Source organism: Nematostella vectensis, chromosome 4, assembly GCF_932526225.1.
Source record: "Nematostella vectensis chromosome 4, jaNemVect1.1, whole genome shotgun sequence".
In the NCBI taxonomy this organism is placed as follows: Eukaryota; Metazoa; Cnidaria; class Anthozoa; order Actiniaria; family Edwardsiidae; genus Nematostella; species Nematostella vectensis.
Window position 1 is genome coordinate 15,429,564 of NC_064037.1, and position 12,449 is coordinate 15,442,012.

A 12,449-nucleotide genomic window follows, 5' to 3' on the forward strand; every position below is an offset into this window, starting at 1 on the left:
AACCACCACAAAGGGCAAAAAGATTGACGCTAATATATTGTTAAATTGTTAGCTTAGACAATTGCCTTGTTAAACCACTAGTTAAAAAGCTTTAGATTTAACCACATTGATTTTACTCCACAGTTCTGATTCCTATCTACTTCTGTTACAGAAACACATTTGCGTAAGAGAAGCTCCTTATTTTTTTAAAAGAATTTTGGTATCAAATTAATATCACACAGTTTTGTATTTTTGGTATGTCAATATCATGATGACTAGATAATAAGTAAACGCCGCCCTCGAATTAAACAAGTAGAGAAAAGTTTGGAATGTCTGGAATGTAATGTCTAACCGCGGTAACAATTGCCAGCGGTCATTCCCACAACCACACAAACCTCACAGAGAAACTCAACTCTGAACAACGGCGAAAATGAGGAGAATTTGGACACATTTCCCACGTAAAAGCCCTTCCGATCGCACAAAACAGCCCCTAATTCGTCTTTTTAAGGTGTGCTAAATAACGCTTTTGTGTTCAGAGTTCCAGATGAGCCGTCGAAAATGCCAAAAACATTCAATGTTTGTATTTCTACCATGGACGCTGAGCTGGAGTTTCCTTTGGAGGTCTGTGATTTTTCTCATGTGGATTTATACCGAATGTCGTGACGTTATTTTGGGTGGCATATCAAAACTCTTTCGCTCAATTATGTTGTAGCAATCCGCCAAGGGAAGCGAGCTCTTTGATCTCGTGGTGCGAACTCTCGGAGTGAGGGAAACCTGGTATTTTGGTCTTCAATTTGAGTACCCGACTGGTGAACTAGCTTGGCTTCAGTTCGACAAAAAGGTAAGTAAATATACAGCACATAGCATAATCTAACGCATTATAAATTGTAATACATTTATTTGAATAAGGTAAAATAAAAAAAGGGTTATTGAAGTCTGCAAACGAGTTATCAAAAATCCAAAACCGCTTTTTCGAAGTTTCTGCGAGATGAGTTACTTAATAAAAGTGCTCATTATCTTAAGTTTATTATTTGACTTGACTAAAATATTCAGCATTTTTGGCATGTTGTAAGCAAAGATAAGAAAGAAGGGTGTCAAATAACAATTGTTTTCTCTTTTTCGAGATACGAAACAATGATCGTGCGAATAAACCGGGGAAGGTGTGAATCAATAGGATAATGACTGTTTTGTTGACAATAATGGCCAATTATGCCAGGCGTTCTAAATGGACGTATTTTTGTACTCCTACGATTTTAATTCATTGATGGCATTGGTTGTTAGCATTTTGTCTGTCTACCTTTCTCAGCAAATGGTGCTAAATGCTGAGCGCATCTAAATAGGTCCATGAGGTATTTGAAATACAATATGAATTCTAGTTAAAGTTAATTGATTAATAAATAATCAAACTCTGATGATGCCCTAATAGTTCTTTTAGGAAGAAAGCATGTAGGGGGAGTAAGTTTAGGGAAAGTAAGGGGCTTTCCTGCATGATTCACAATATACTGTATATTCAAGATGTAGTCTCAATGAAAAATTGATGGTAATTTAACAACATTAGTCAAGCATATTTAACTATTAGCCTCAAAATACAGTAATAAACACATGAAAAAAATCTATGCTCATATATTTTTCATTTTTCTGTGAGGATTGAATGCATAACTTTCCTTTTGATCTGACCTGTATAAGAGATGTGTTCAGATAGAATGTAGATTATTTACAGACATGAAGTAAGGGATCCATTGTCATTGTCATTGTTTTTAGATGCTGATATCTTTACTTTTAGGTGTATAAACAAAACAAGACTTTGAAGGAACCATTTGCACTGAGACTCAGAGCTAAGTTCTACCCTGAAGATGTAGCAGAGGAACTTGTCCAAGAGATAACCCAGCATTTGTTCTACTTGCAAGTGAAGGATGCCATTCTCACAATGAAGACATTTTGCCCTCCTGAGGCTTCTGTACTGCTTGCATCCTATGCTGTACAAGCAAAGGTAAAATAATCCAGTAGTTCTGTTCCTCTTGTTGTTTTACTCTACAAATTTTTAAGCCTTAGATATTCAGTGATGCTGGGACTGCTTGACCAAGGTCCGACAGTTCTTGCAGTCAAACTCAGTCATGAATATAAACTGTGTGGTGCAGCCTGTGTTTATTGTGATAAGTAAATTTATTTGCATGTTAAACGATATGACCATTGCATGATGTGAACATGTGCTATACCTACAAAGACTAAACATTTTATTTCTATTTGTATATTTGTCTATTTGTGCTAATATTATTTGTTTATCTTCACATTGTAGTTTGGTGATTATGATAAGGACCTTCATAAGCCTGGATTCCTCCAGAATGAGCACCTTCTTCCACAGACGGTATATATCCCAATATGAGCTTTTGTTACAGTACTCAAAAGATCAGCCAAAAAGAACACCTTCTTCCACAGATGGTTACCTACAGCTTCTGTTACAGTACTAAGATATCGGGCCAAAGGGCCATAACCAGGATTTTGAGCCTGGGGGGGGGGGGGGGTTGTTTACCCATTTAGCAGACCTTTTTAACTCGTGAATGCTTGCAAAGCATTTACGAGTTATTGGAGGGACTTCTGTGTCACTCAATTGTCAGATGGTTGGATCGTTGGATCGATCACCCGTAAACTTTTTGTGGTCTTTCTGTGCTTTCGCAACACAGCAATGTTTAGATCTTCCTGTCAACTTCCGGTTGAAGCTTAGTACTATAAAAGAGCCTTGCCATCGACCTGTGACCGCTACGGTCATTATGTGTTATAGCCGTAAAGTATATATAAGCTAGTTTTTACAGAAAAGTCTTCAATGTGGGTTGAGCTTGCGCATGCGCCTTCGTCACTGATGTCAATCGATCTTCTACGGTTCAGTCCAATTCAAGTTGTTAGTTTACAAAATAAGTAAAATGCTAGCAAAGCTTTCAATGCTCCTTCTTCCAGTACTTGAAGATTCGCGTCTCTGGGTTTTCACGTAATTTGTTTGAATTTGTGCTGAGTGATTTTGTGCTGAAAGAGTGGATAGCCAAAGCTACAACTTTTAAAGTCAGAGAAACACAAGGGAAAAGCCTATGTTAGTAAGGCCTTTTTTTGCAGGGTAAAAAAAAAAGAAAGCCTCTGTTTGCAGGTCAAGAAAAAAATAGTATGGACTTTCATAAGTTGTTTTTTCCATAATTTTTTTTTATAAATTAAGTGCTAAATATCAAACAAAACTCGTTCAAACACGCTTATTCATCAAGAAAATATAATGCAAATTTCTAGAATGTTGACATGCTTAAAATACATATGACTGTAGCTTGATTAATTATGTCAGGTATTTAACTTCTGTTTCCTGAGAGAATAGGGCGAAATTTGACATACTAGCAAAAGCAGTTCGAACGGTGAGATACCAATTAGGATAAAAACTAATTTTACACAGAGGTTACTTCGGCAATGCCTCGTTGGTATAGTGGTTCTGTCTCTTGTCTAAGACGTCAGAGACCGGAGGTTCGATCCCTACTTATGATGTCAAATTTTTTTATACTTTTTATGATAATAATAAATAATCAAACTGTTCTTGGTGTTTCATCACATCGAAAAGAAAGGACATTGTTATTTACTCCCGGCATCTTGGATGTGTTCACCTTTGTTCAAAATCCACCCTGTACATGATTTTTTTGCACACATGGAAATAACTAGAAAAACAAATTTGCATTCATGGGTTGGCTCACAGAGCCCTTTGATTCTCTCAGTTAGCTCTTCCTACAGTAGCTTGCCCCCCCCCCCCCCCTGGCTCCAGGCCTGGCCCACACTGTACATAGTGTAGGACAAATGGTCCCTGAAAGCTAAAATCTTGCTACATCTAAAATCTTGTATTCTTAAGCCCTGCTTCTTGCAATCTTGAAAAATCTCCCATTGATCTTTTGCAACCCCTACAAGTTCTCCCTTGCCTTTACTTGTGGTACTTATGACCTATGTTGTGTGGTAGTTATATGGCTAATGGATTATGGTTCTTCTGACCAGGTAATAGAACAGTACCAGATGACGCCAGCCATGTGGGAGGAAAGGATAACCTCATGGTATGCTGAGCACCATGGACTCACAAGGTGAGTGGGTATTCAATGATTGAGTGATCTAATGGAGCTTATATAATAACTGGTGCTTTTCTTAAAAGCAGAGAGTGTTTAGAATCAATTTAAATTCTTTGTTTGTTAAGGGATGAAGTTAAATTCTTTGTTTGTTTAGATATTAAGTTAAATTCTTTGTTTGTTAAGGGATGAAGCAGAAATGGAATACCTCAAGTTGGCTCAGGACCTGGAGATGTATGGCGTAAGCTACTTCGACATCACAGTGAGTATCTAGATGTGAAAAGCCACCTGTTGTCATGGCAGCATCATGGATATAGCTAGCCTACCTGTAGGGGTTGGAATTTTTAGGCAAGAAAACTCCAGAGTTCGCTACCTTGGCCGCCATTACCAGCAGCTACCACTCACCCCGCACCTTTGCCTTCAGACAGGCTATGGATGTAAGAGGCACTTGGTTGTCTTCTAGAAATCATACACTCCTTGTTGGACTGAAATGGGTGGGCACTTTTCCCCAGTGTCTCTCTCCCTGTCGAAGAGGTTCCAAGGGGGTTCCTGGGAGATGTCCCAGCTTAGTGTTAGGGTTAGGACTGTGGCATAGAAAAAATATATGGGGGGCAAAATCCATATAATACAGTACCTCCATCTTTGAATGATACCAAGACTAGCAAAAGAAAACAAACATCTGCACACAGGATTGTGAAAAAAAAGAAGTTAGTAAGCAGTGTGAGTGTTATATAGCTGCAACTCTCCTGCATTAGGCGGGAGTCTCAAGATTTTGAACTTTTTCTCAAGCCTAATTTTCGTGAAAATATCCATACATATACTGTATTGTGCCGCATTAGCTATCTTTGTACTTCTGATACGTTCACTGTATTTTCTCAAGCTTTTTTCTAAAGCGAGGTTGACAGCTATGGTGTTAAGTAGATTTTAACTTAAAGTTCTGACTGTCTTGTGTTTTTTTTTTCTGCAGAATAAAAAAGGAACAGCAATTAGCCTTGGAATTGATTGTAGAGGATTGAATATTTATGAGAAAGATAACAGACTCAACCCCAAAACATCATTTCCATGGAAAGAAATAAAGAATATCTCCTTCCATAGTAGAACAGTAAGTATTGTATATTTTCACATATGGCTGCACTGAGTACATGCAAAATCATAGCACACATTAATCTATTACTGTTCCATTATGCTTATTTTTTCTGCATTCGAATTTGTTTTATTCAATATTCCTAAAAGATTACAATTTATTGCTTTTGCCTTTTTTTTCATCTTGATACCGCTGATTCTGCATGATGGAAGCCATCTTTAAACTTTTGCCACTAGGCTTTCTGATATTGTTGTCTTTGGTGTTTTTCAAATTTCAAAGAAGCAGAGTTGCATGAAAAGATGAATGGTTATGTTATAACCAAAACTGATACCCACAATTTTATAATATTGCTTTAACTGCTTTGTCCTTATTGTGTTCTTTTTCTTTACAGTTTGTTATCAAATCAATAGATAAGCAAGCTCCAGATTTTATTTTTAAGACAGGAAATCCGCGAACAAATAAAGTTGTAAGTATTACATATTACTTTATGCTGGAATATAGATGTTAAAACTCATAGAATTTGACGGCTGATTTTTAGTGTGCTAGGATGTTAAAGTGTGCCTCATTATTAAACGTAACTCAATGCATTTCCTGCCCTGGATGCCAGAGCCTTATTGCTCCAAGATGCCACTATCTGCCCTCATGTCTGCATTTGTTTGCTGTGTGCCTTGGGGTATAGGGTGGAGTGAGATGCGCTTTAAGGGTATACCTTTCCATGTTATGTTCTATAATCTTTCCATGAGTGGTGTGTGGACATACAGTACAGCAAAGAAGATCGCTGTGTATTCAGGGGCTTTCTTGCTGCTTTCCAGACTTGCTGTTTTATAAATAATGTGGAATTTCACCAACTTACAAATTTTTGTGTGGTGAACACAATGTACAATCTAAAATATATATATATTTATTTTCCATCTGCAGATATTAGAATTGTGCCTTGGAAACCATGAATTATTTAAAAGACGTAGAAAACCAGACACCATGGAGATTCAGCAAATGAAGGCTTTGGCAAAAGAGGAGAAAATGAGGCGACAGGTGAGAAACTCAAATTTTTATATCTTATCTCAGGACACATTTGAACTTCCCTGTTAAACATTTTTTAGGTTTCCCTAGCACAAGGTTTTGTATTAGCTTCAGTAAGATAAAAATGTAAACAAATATTACAATAAATGCAACATATAGAAGTGTTATAATAAGACATTTAACATGCAAGCACCCAATTTTTTATTTGTTTGGATGAAAGAAGCTTGTTTCCCTATCACATGGCTTTGAAAAGTGTTAATTGGGTATAGAATGCAAGCAGAGGTTCATTATATATGTGATTATCTGTTTAGAAACAAGATACTTTTATCTCTTACACACAAAGTATAAACCTAATGCTACATTTTTTCAATGATGTCACATTTAGTTATGCTACATTTTTTCAATGATGTAACATTTAGTTATATTGTAATGCGCTTTTGATCATTATATGAAAAAAGCGCAATATAAATTAATAAATTATTATTATTATTATTATTATTAACAGATTGAGCGAAACAAGCTGTTGGTTGAGCAGCAAGCTCGTGAAGAGGCAATTCGGCAAAAGGAGGAATTGCAAGCTAGACTGCAGGAACTACAGAATGAAGCAGATAGCTGCAGAGAAGCACTGGTACAGTACATAAGATTTTCTATTTGAACCATACATAGAATGCCTTACTAGAATGCCTTACCATCAAACCTTCGCCACAGAGAGTTCTCTTTGATTGGAGCAGGGGTATTTATCAGAATGAATAAATCTACTCCCTTGGGTATTCCAAAATACAGCAAGTGAGTTCTAATCCTCAAGGAAAACAAACCACAATTAGCAAAGAGTATTAAGTATTTTTTTAGTAAGTAATGAACTGTAACCATCGCATCACTAACTACAAGCACAAGGGGATAGCCATATCGTTATCATTTCGTGAGTCTTCAATTTCGTGAGAAAAATTGTTGTTTGGAAAGGATTAAATTTTGCCAATACTATATCCAAGTGACTTCTTTTGTAACTTCTTTGCCAACTACAACAGGACCAATATATTCAAACAAAACCAACAATACGTGCCTTAGCGGCTGCTGAATTTCCTTAAAAGTCAGTCTCAAAGTAATGAAAGAGTGCTCCCTTGTTCCTGAGCCAGTATCGATAGTTTCGTTAGATGTCCTTACTAGGAGATCTCAATGCAACTTTCAATCTCTGTGGTCAAATTTTCTATTTCCATTACATTTCTCAATATCAATGTTCATGCTCTTTATTTTTCGCGAGTCCTTAAGTTCAAAATTTTTATTGGAAATCGCAAATTTAAGTACACACGAAAATTAAGCAGAATAAGGTATTATCCGGCTTTAAAGTGACAAGGTATGTTTTTTTTTTCTATCAAAGATGCGCTCGGAAGAGACAGCAGAGTTACTAGCAGAGAAAGCACGAGTCGCTGAAGAGGAGGCGACTCTGCTGCAGCGGAAAGCGACAGATGCAGAAGAAGAGCTCAGAAGGTTAAGATTAAGCGCCAGTAAGGTACTGCCAGACTAGGTGTTCAGAGGTGTGTGGTGTTTGTCAATGGATAAAAAATGATATTTTGGAACCTATGGGTCAATAAAAACGTTCATTAAACATTTCCTAATTTTCTAACATTCAATGTAATTCAAGGCAAGGTTTTTTTAAACAACACCATTTGGCTACCCCCCACTATTGGATAGTCCTTGGTATTCTAACAGGATTGGTATGAGAGAGTTCCCTTTCTAGGCAAGCCTGGACGAAACGCCAATTATAGCCAAATTCATTGTTGCAGAACCTCTGCAAATTCCAAATCCTTGTCTCGTTTGGGAATAGCACATAGTCAATCAACAGTGTAAACCAATTAATGGCTTTCATGTTTTCATTGCTGCTGACTGCAAACAGCAGGGTATTGATTGGTCACAGTGGTGTGATTGACTGCATGTAAATCCAAAACAATGAAATGATTTTAATTCTCTGTGGTTGCACACAATGAATTCAGCTATATTTTTTTATGCAGAGCGAGGAAGAAAAGAGCATTCTAGAAAGGCGAGCCCGTGAGGCTGATGAACTGTTCAGAAGAGTCTTTCAAGAATCTGAGGCTAGGTAAGCTTCATTGTTGTGTTGGACACTGGTGATGATGATACGTCATGGTTCATCATGTAACATCATGTAACAGCATCATATTTCACCATCACCACCACCATCTTTATCATAATAATCATAGTAATCATCACTATCATCGTCACAGTAATGATCATCATAGTATCATTATTTGTATGATCATAATTCTCATCCAACTTATCATCAGCATAATGTGTCATTGTCATTCTGTCATTGTTATCTATAGAATCACCACAAACACCATAACACATCAAAACGAGTAAAGCAATGACAACACTGATAAGCATAGTCATTATCACCATTGCCTTAATCGCACTTGCGTCATCCTCATCATAAAAACAACTTTTAACATAACTCATTGTGTTTCCAGAGGCAGAGAAAACTTACTGAATGCTAAACATACAGAGAAAAAAGCTGTGCAGAAACTGGCGGAGCTTTCATCATCTTCTAACAACCTACCAGTAAGTATGGCTTTTATTCATTACAATGCATGTGTGTTGCTTTGTAAAAGCTTTCGGCTGTTAAACATTCGCAATTGTTTTCTAGTCCTATAACAGTATAGCACAAGAAAAAAAACCTGACGCAAATCGAAGCTATTTATATGATTACAAAACAGAAGCCGAGAATCTGAGACTCGTCAAAGACAGTGAAAAAGAAAGGTAGTATGAGAAAGCAGATTTGGCATTGTTATAATGACCAACCATAAACCTGTATAGGCTAACTAGTGCAAAGCACTGTGCAAACTTTGTCAATGTATTAGTATTGCTGAAATTGCTACGCTTGGTTGACCACAAAACAAAGCAAATGTTGGCAAACCTTTTCACAGCTCCTCCCAATATGGTGTTATACAATGCTAGAATTGCTAGGTCGGCAATGCTGACTGTTTTGGCCAATGCTGATGTTTGCACAGGTTTAAAGAATGTCGATCTCCCACTCCTTTGTTATTGTTTATCATTGAAAAAACAGCTGTTTACTCGCAAGGAAACTTCAAAATAACAATCTACCAATGAAGTCTGATGTGTTATTGACAATATTTGATTAAAAATATCTTGGTAACTTGCTTGAATTAGCCGGTGGAAATAGATGCTTTGTGTGACTTGGCATTGAGCGGGAGCATGAAATGGCAGCTGGATTGGCCGTCTTTAAGGAAGATGTTCAATTTAAGCTTTGTATGTATTGCTTGCAGATATGATCAATATGTGGGTCATCGCCGAAGTCAACAGCTGCAGATGCACCTTAAAGACTTGGAGGTAATTGAATGAAACCCAGCCTCCTATAGAATAAAACAATACCTATATACTGTATGAAAGGAAACCCCTAGCTTCATCGTCAAATGAAAAATGTCTTAATGTCTAGGGCTGCAGCAGTATTTTCAAAGATTATAAGGAAATGACCAGTAGTAGAAGCGTAGCTATGCCCCATAATATTTTCTTAATGTTTCTGTATTGTGCCCCCCCCCCCCTCCCCAATATTCCCAGGCCTGCTACGGCACTATGTCAATATTAATCAAGTTGATTGATTCATTTTTATCTGCATGCATTCGCGTTGAATACGGCTCATGGGTAATACAACTTTTTTAATTTAGCCTTAATCTGATTAATGTGTGGTTCCTATCTTTCTTATCTGTACATTTCCTTCCAAAATGTAAACTAGAACTGAATCTGGGTTATTATTATGTTATCGTTATTGTGTTGGTTATTAGAAAAGTTTTGTGGGTAATTTTAAATCAAGTGAATAAGCAGTGGTACTACAAAGTTGCCACGAATTTTTGCGTGTTTGTATTTTTCCAGGACATGAGAATTAGAGATAGGCAATCTAGTTGGGATGGTATCCACGAAGACAATCAAAAGCGAGGCGAGACAAAGTACTCTACCCTACAAAAGGTCTGTCATACCCTTACACGAAGCTTCCCCGTCAATAGGCGACTTGCACTAAGGAGTCACGTGACATTTTAACTGGCAAATTCAAGCCGAAATAAACAGAGAAATGACTGCAGTCATCACGCCAGAAAGTGGGAAAAATAAAATCTTTCAATGAAACAAAAAAATTTTCTGACAATGAAACTTTCTGGCTGATTCGTAAGCGCTGAATAAGTTGAATAAGTGCGGAGAACGCGCGGGTATGCCACCCAAAATGTCATGTGATTTCTCAGTCAATTTTCTTATTTCAAGTCGCCTATTCATCCTTTACTTAGGATTGTTAGAGAAACTGGTCTGCTGGACTAATCCGTCCACACTGCAGGATGCTATATGTACAGACTGAGATCCCTCCCCTTCCTTGAAATTTCCTCTCTTGCCATTGGGTAATACTGAAGTGAATCCAAGTGGTGATTCAAGCACACCACGCCAAATGATGGTCAACATGCCCTCCACGTACCCTTTCTTGTTATTAGGTGAAGTTGAGGGAAACCCAAGTGTTCCACGCTACAAAGGGTTCAAATGTACCCTATGCCCCCTCCCCATCCCTCGACATTCCCTCTTTTGCCATTGGGTAATGTTAAGGACGAACACAAGTGTTCGTTTCCTTTTTCGTGTACACTTTAACAGATTTATAATTGATTGTATGTTTAGATCACAACAGGATCTTCGAAAGCAAGAATTGAGTTCTTCGAGGAACTGTGATGGACCTGTGTGCGGTACGGTCCATTTTAAATGTCAGTGGTATCTAAAGGAAGTTTTAATCAGCGTTCGCAAAGCCAAGGTTCAGTCGCCATTTTAAAGAAATCCCCGAAAAACTCAGGAGGCGAGTTTCAACTGTTTCCTGAGAAACAGAGACAGAGCTGTAGTAGGCCTGAAAATAATGGAAGGGGCACAATACAGAAGCAAGAAAACAATGGGGGGGCACAGCCACGCCCCTACTGGTCATTTCCTTATAATTCCTCTAGAATATTGGGGGTTGGGCACGTGCCCCCAGTGCCGCACCCCCTGCTATGGCCCTGTGTGAATAGGATCTATTGGACCTAAGTACTCAAAGGCTTTTCCGAGTGGTCTTCAAAGGTTTATAGACTTTAACAATTATAAATTAAAACGATCTAACCCAGGTTAACAGGGCGCATCTGTATAAATGTAAATTTTTAAGATTTGATGTGAATTCTGTCCAAAACGACATTAAATCGTAAAACCACCTTCTTCAACTTGTCTAGTTTAACTTGATTCCCGATCGCAGGGTAAGTTTCCGTATACATTTCCTGCAATACAAAATGACCCCGTAGGTACGCGCCTGCAGAAGTTTATGAAAATAAGACAATGGGCTGTTAGAGACTCCACACAAGTCAAGAAGAACACTTGGTTCGGGTATCCAATTTTTTTTTTCAGACATATTAAAGACGCATTTTAAGGTAATAAGTTTGCACTTATCGAAAATATCAACATCTCCTGAGTAAGTCGCTATGCGTACAATCCATGGGAACACGGAAGAAGCTTGAAAAACACAGATTCAGCGAACTGTACATACAAACTTTTATAGCCAAATTCTTTGTTGCGCGACCTCCCAGAATCCAAAATTCCTTTCTTCCTTTGGAAATAGCGCGTTAGTCAATCAAACCAAACAATCAAAACCAGACAAATTGCCCTCAAAGCTTTTGTCTAATTACGCGCGCTCTATTCCCAAACGAGACGGATTTTGGATTCGCCGTGGTAGCGCAACAACGAGTTTAGCTGTAATCAGTGATTATAACCCATACATACAAACTTTTATAGCCAAATTCTTTGTTGCGCGACCTCCCAGAATCCAAAATTCCTTTCTTCCTTTGGAAATAGCGCGTTAGTCAATCAAACCAAACAATCAAAACCAGACAAATTGCCCTCAAAGCTTTTGTCTAATTACGCGCGCTCTATTCCCAAACGAGACGGATTTTGGATTCGCCGTGGTAGCGCAACAACGAGTTTAGCTGTGATTATAACCCAATTTATAACCTTTTTACCCGATTTGTTTTAGTTTGGGTGCTTCAAGCTGGAAATGTCTTAACCATAAAACCAACGGAGGGTCTAAACTCAAGAATTAAAGCTTTTTTTCTAAGTCAGGATTTTTATAGACCTGCTACCACTCCCACCCCCCAACAAAAAATTAACAAACGCTTAAAACAAAGTTTATTCAGAATCTCTGCGTTAATTTCTAGTGCTGAACGTCAATGAAATGTACAAGAAATAAGTAAAGCCGGCCTTTTTACTACCGATGGGAA

General features: G+C 37.8%; 1 protein-coding gene across 2 annotated transcripts; it reads left to right on the plus strand.

The window, feature by feature from the left end:
• The first annotated feature begins 346 nt into the window (after positions 1-346).
• On the plus strand, positions 347-12,423 carry LOC5516089 (merlin). Of its 2 annotated transcripts, XM_048726141.1 has the most exons (17): positions 347-600; positions 692-820; positions 1,763-1,969; positions 2,276-2,344; positions 3,991-4,073; positions 4,242-4,317; positions 5,023-5,157; positions 5,531-5,605; positions 6,058-6,171; positions 6,665-6,787; positions 7,535-7,666; positions 8,166-8,251; positions 8,640-8,730; positions 8,816-8,928; positions 9,456-9,519; positions 10,060-10,152; positions 10,840-12,423. In XM_048726141.1, exons 1-17 carry the CDS (start codon positions 538-540, stop codon positions 10,888-10,890), a joined length of 1,704 nt encoding a protein of 567 aa, XP_048582098.1. In that variant the 5' UTR covers positions 347-537; the 3' UTR covers positions 10,891-12,423. The 2 variants fall into 2 exon arrangements, 1 of the variants encoding a protein (XP_048582098.1); XR_007307487.1 differs by lacking the exons at positions 8,816-8,928; positions 10,840-12,423 and having other exon boundaries at positions 10,060-10,145.
• Positions 12,424-12,449: the final 26 nt, after the last annotated feature.